The sequence below is a fragment of the Tribolium castaneum genome, chromosome 1, assembly GCF_031307605.1.
Source record: "Tribolium castaneum strain GA2 chromosome 1, icTriCast1.1, whole genome shotgun sequence".
In the NCBI taxonomy this organism is placed as follows: Eukaryota; Metazoa; Arthropoda; class Insecta; order Coleoptera; family Tenebrionidae; genus Tribolium; species Tribolium castaneum.
Window position 1 is genome coordinate 25,269,638 of NC_087394.1, and position 5,531 is coordinate 25,275,168.

The window sequence follows — 5,531 nt, forward strand, 5'->3', positions numbered from 1 at the left end:
GCGTTTAAGTTATGCCAATTTCCTAACAAAATTGTACAAACTTGAGTGTTATTTTTGGGTATTTTAAAAATTTTTTGTCTTCAATCTTCATTAAATTTTGCATTGAATTATTTTAACGTGTGTTGAAAATGCATCGGCCAGTGCCATTATCACAGCAGACAGGCGTTCTATTTTCGCAGTGACAATGACATAACGCCTCGTGCAAAATGCACGAGCTTAGGCCAATGCACAAGCGATAAAACCCATAGTTCAATGAAAACAAACTTGACTCTTCGTCCTTTACCTTTCGCGCATCTAATTTCGTGTTTTGAAGGCCGAAAAATGTCCTCCTCCTCTACTTTTTCGTAAGCTGACGTATTCGGGAGTCTTTGGTGACGTAAAAACGGTGTATTTTCGGCTCTCGATGCCCGGGAAAGCACATGACCAATGCCGTATCATAACCACTTCTTGGCTCCGGGAATCACTTGCAGTCGAGTGCGCGATCCGTTCACAAGTCGTTTTTGGTCAACAATTACTAGTAATTGATTAAACCGCAAAAATGTCTCTCGCTGATCCCGTCGCCTTCATGAAGGATTTCCTCGCTGGAGGAATTTCCGCTGCCGTTTCCAAGACATGTGTGGCCCCCATCGAACGTGTCAAACTGCTTCTGCAAGTCCAGCACATCTCCAAACAGATTCCAGAGAACCAGCGCTACAAAGGTAAAAGCGCCCAAAAAACGCCAAAAATCCAGCTGAATTTAAAAAAGATTCGTGGAAAGCTTCATTATGTAATCAGCGAATCAACCAAACTTATTTTCAGACTAAATTATGGGTCTTAAAATAAATTTTTGCACAAACATATGCTCCAAATCGGAGCGCCCCAAAAATTTCATTATTTCTAATTTAATGCGTAAAATTGTGTCAAATCGTGATTTGATGGACACTCATTGGAACGAAGGAGTCAAGAGTGTGCCAAATTCTGAAACTTGCCATTTGCCAAAACTGCACGTGCAATTGGTTACGTAAAAAGATGAAGCATATTTTGTAATAAAATAGATTTTTTTATAGAAAAAATATCGTTTTCAATTCGTGTTTTTTTCCTAGGTATGGTCGATTGCTTTGTTCGTATCCCAAAAGAACAAGGTGTTATGGCCTACTGGCGTGGTAATTTGGCCAATGTTATTCGTTACTTCCCCACGCAAGCTCTCAATTTCGCCTTCAAAGATAAATACAAGCAAATTTTCTTGAGTGGTGTCGATAAGAAAACGCAATTCTGGCGCTATTTCATGGGTAATCTTGCTTCTGGTGGTGCTGCCGGTGCTACTTCGCTTTGCTTCGTATATCCTCTAGATTTCGCCAGAACTAGGTAAGCCACAAAATGGATTTTTTTGTACACCATTTTAAACTACTAAAAACTTTGACCCACTTGGCCACTTGGCTATGAATCAAATGTTATGCCAACGTGCATACATTGAAAAATAATGAAAACTTTTACCATTTTCTGAACAAAAATATCTATGGAATGCATTTTTATAATATATAACCAACTGTTTTGCTATTTGGATACTTTTAGGTAATCAAATAAAATTAAACACATTTTTGAAAAAAATAGATTACGTAACTTAACCCAAAGTTCAGCATTAAATTTTCTTTTTCTTTTCAAATTTGAAAAATGAAATTGAACAGCGCGGTCGTTATTGTTGTGAAAACCAGTAAATAGACAAATTACAGATTATACAGGCTGTTCCATTTGCCCCACATTAGAAATAGGAGAGAGCGAAGCTGAAAATTTCAAGTTTTTAACAAGAAAATTATAAAGTCTTGACTCTGCGACTAATTATACTCATATTTGTAACTCACTCGAAGAGTGAGCATTTTTTATGCATTGTTAAATGCTGACGCTCTTCCCCCTTTTTCTGTAAAAAATTGGATCGGAACATTCAAACCCAATTTGGGGTTTTCGATCGCATTCAGTCAAAATAATCTAGTTTTTTATAATAATACTAATCAAGCGTTCTCATCTAAACAAGTGCATAATTCGTTGTTTTTGACAAGAATAAGACGATTTCAGCCTTTCTAAGGTGAGCTTTTTTGTTTATAAAATTTATATCGAAAATCGGCATAAACTTCAAAGACCCTTCATAACCTGATTTTCCTAAATTAATTGCCGCCATATTTATTTAAATGAATGGAAGATAATTTAATTCTGCATCAAACATTTGTTTAATAGTTTTTAAAATGTTTTAACTCTTTATTGACACTGAGAAATTTACTAGCCATATAGCTATTTAACATAGTTCACCTCGAAAACAAGCAAAAAAATGTAGAAATGCAAAGTTTTTTGTAACTAAAATTTGTAAACTTGTTTTTATTTACGGAAATAATAACAAAATTTTAAACACAACTTGTCGCTTATTCACTCAGAAATATTTCTATATTAAAAAAAAACTCAAAATAACTTAAGAACTATAACGTATAACATAGGTATAGGAATGCAGAAATAAATTCTTCTGATAACAAAAAATTGGAAAAATTCAGTTATAATCGAGATTATGGGTAACCGCAGTTCTCCAAATACAACGTTTAAAATTTGCGGTCTGTTAACCTTTTTTTTTCAAAATTTGAAATGGCTAAAGTTACCGCATTTTAAGTGGATGGTGCAAATTCAATAAAATTAAAAAAAAAGTAAATATTCCCGAAACGGTTAAACTTAAGTGTAAGAAAAGCTGATAAAAACCGCCTTGGGTAGTTCGAAAACCCAGTGAAACACCTACCTTTAATCAGAACCTGATTGATTACGATTTTTAATTATTAATAATTATAAACCATGTCTGTATTCTACATAGTTTATCTTGAAAGCAAGCAAATAAAATCAAAGTTTTTTAGACCCGAATTTTGTGAATTTGTTTTTATTTACATTACGGAAATTAAAATAAAATTTTCAACTTAACTTGTCGCTTATTCAGTGAGAAATATTTTTATGTTCGAAGAAATCCGATGCAGAGATAAATTCTTCTGGTAATGCATTCCATATGAGAAAATTGATTTATGGATAACGTAACCTTCAAAATTTGGGGTTTGTTAACCTTCTTCTTTTCACAATTTAAAAATACTAAAAGAAAGAGCTAAGTTTTCTCTTTCAAATACCCTAATAAGATTTCAAAATATTTAAAAATGAAAATTTTTAAATATTTTTGAAGTGTAAATTTCTCCGAAATGCAAGTAGTCTAAAAACCCAGTGAAATACCTTGCTAATTCAGAACCTGACTAATTATGAGTTATAATATCAAATTATGTGTGAGTAGAAAATAAATTGAAAACTATTTTACCCAACATTTCCAAAACGTTTTGCTATTAAAAAAAAAACAAAAACAAGAGACTTACAGCAAAAAATTGTCTCGAAAACATGTTAGCTATTAATTTGATTTGTTAAAAGAGAGGCACGTAGAAGGAAACAGAAAGTTTCTTTGTTGTTTTTTAGATACATAAAAAAATAATCAGATAAAAATAATTGTTGGGTTTAGACGGAACAGCCTGTATATTTAATTTACGAAAATCATATTGAATTCCGTGAAAGACAATTTTTGAAATTCCCAAGAATTCCTAAAAATTTGAATCTGGATACAATTTTGATATTCTCCAGATTTAGAGAACGATAAACGAAAAAAACAATTGTCACTAATAATGAATGTCGTTGTAACTTCTTGAAAATGTTAAAAAAAATAATTAGGTGGGTACTTTTATTTAATTACACAACCAAAATTTTATAATAAACCAAGTTACACCGCTAAAGCGCGGCGTCATGTCACTTTTAACATAGCAAGATTGAGTAATAAAACGATCTAATTATAGTTTGACTTTGGCCGCGTTGTTTCGGTTCTAATTTTAAATTTCCTTCGCTCAGTTGAGTTAAAAAATATGCAGTTTTTTAAATTTTCATTCTAGATTAGCCGCTGACGTCGGTAAAGCCGGTGGCGAGCGCGAATTCACCGGTTTGGGCAACTGTTTGGTGAAGATCTTCAAAGCTGATGGCTTGGTCGGTTTGTACCGTGGCTTCGGTGTTTCCGTCCAGGGCATCATCATTTACCGTGCTGCCTTCTTCGGCTTCTACGACACAGCCAAGGGTATTTTGCCCGACCCTAAGAACACCCCTCTTGTCATTTCATGGGCTATTGCTCAGGTAAGACTCCAAATGGCTGTGTCAGTTGGTTAATGGTAAAATTACAGACTGTGACCACCATCGCTGGTATCGTATCCTATCCCTTCGACACCGTCCGCAGACGCATGATGATGCAATCTGGCCGAAAGAAGACCGAAATCATCTACAAAAACACCCTTCACTGCTGGGCCACCATTGCCAAGACCGAAGGCACCGCTGCCTTCTTCAAAGGCGCCTTCTCCAACATTCTCCGCGGTACAGGCGGCGCCATCGTACTTGTACTTTACGACGAAATCAAGAAATTGGTTTAATTTCATTCTAGTCTAGTCTCACTTTGCACATTTTGATCCATACTCTAGCAAAATTATTCTTTTTTTGACTTTGAATTGCGCCTATTTGTGTCGACTAGTCATTCCGGATGGGGAAATCATACGAGGGACCCCTAAAGTGCTCACTCGCCTGATTTGGCTGTCACCGCATCCGTTGCGGCATTTACAAGGCGCAATTCCAAGTTTTCCGAATAGAAAAATAGAAAAATGCCCTTTTCAAGATTATTACTCGCCAAAAACACAAACAAGTTGAACGGATCGCCAAATTGTACATAACTATGTTGTTGATATTTATATATTTTTGTCACAAAAGACCAGTGATTACATTAATAAAAATCTTGGTGTTATTAATGATGTTTTTTTCCTCCCCCTTGCCTCAGATCTTGGATACCTACAGGCTGAATTTGATAGTTTGGAATATATTTTAAGAGGTGATAGTCGAGCTCAAAAGATGTCAAAATAGCTCAACTTGTCTTATCCGAATGTTTATAGTTTCTGAGATATTAAAGCTGCAATGCGTACTTTAGTGTCGGAATATTCGTCAAAAAAATGTAGAGTAAACAAATCACGCCATCTAATTGAATGGCAGAATCAAGGAGGCATGCGTTATACGTTATAAACTAGGCTTTTTAGCAAAGGCACAAACGTAAGGCGATAAATATTAATGTCCTACCAAAAAAACCAGTGACATACTACCCGGCGCCTCCACCATATGTCATGAGTCTTCGAACTATATAACTAAAGAGAAGAGCTATTGGTATTTACATTATTATTATCTGCAGGGTAGAACATAGATAACAATAAGTTAGTTTTATTGAGCTTGGATACTAAAATGATCGGTCACCATCCTTTATGGTATTTACCATCAGCAAAAAAGCGACATTTCGAAACTTAACGAATTACAAAATACCAAGAAGTTGATTCACTTTGTGACAGTATTTATTGAAAAGTTTGCCCAAAAATTATTAGCTATTGGTGGTCATTTTACAGAGGTAGTTCGTTCTTCAATAAACAAAATATTACTAGAAAACTAAAAGTCTTAGAACAAAGCGGTTTGAGGAATAT

The 5,531-nt window shown here is 34.7% G+C and overlaps 1 protein-coding gene across 1 annotated transcript; it reads left to right on the forward strand.

The window, feature by feature from the left end:
- Positions 1-413: 413 nt before the first annotated feature.
- LOC656975 (ADP,ATP carrier protein) lies at positions 414-4,817 on the forward strand. The gene is made up of 4 exons (XM_963468.5): positions 414-698; positions 1,083-1,344; positions 3,924-4,158; positions 4,206-4,817. Exons 1-4 carry the CDS (start codon positions 539-541, stop codon positions 4,446-4,448), a joined length of 900 nt encoding a protein of 299 aa, XP_968561.1. The 5' UTR covers positions 414-538; the 3' UTR covers positions 4,449-4,817.
- Positions 4,818-5,531: the final 714 nt, after the last annotated feature.

Coding starts and splice junctions, on each gene's coding strand:
- LOC656975 (XM_963468.5), top strand. CDS start 539: ATGTCTCTCGCTGATCCCGTCGCCTTCATGAAGGATTTCCTCGCTGGA. Junction 1,345..3,923: donor CTAGATTTCGCCAGAACTAG/GTAAGCCACAAA, acceptor TTTTCATTCTAG/ATTAGCCGCTGACGTCGGTA. Junction 4,159..4,205: donor TTTCATGGGCTATTGCTCAG/GTAAGACTCCAA, acceptor GTAAAATTACAG/ACTGTGACCACCATCGCTGG.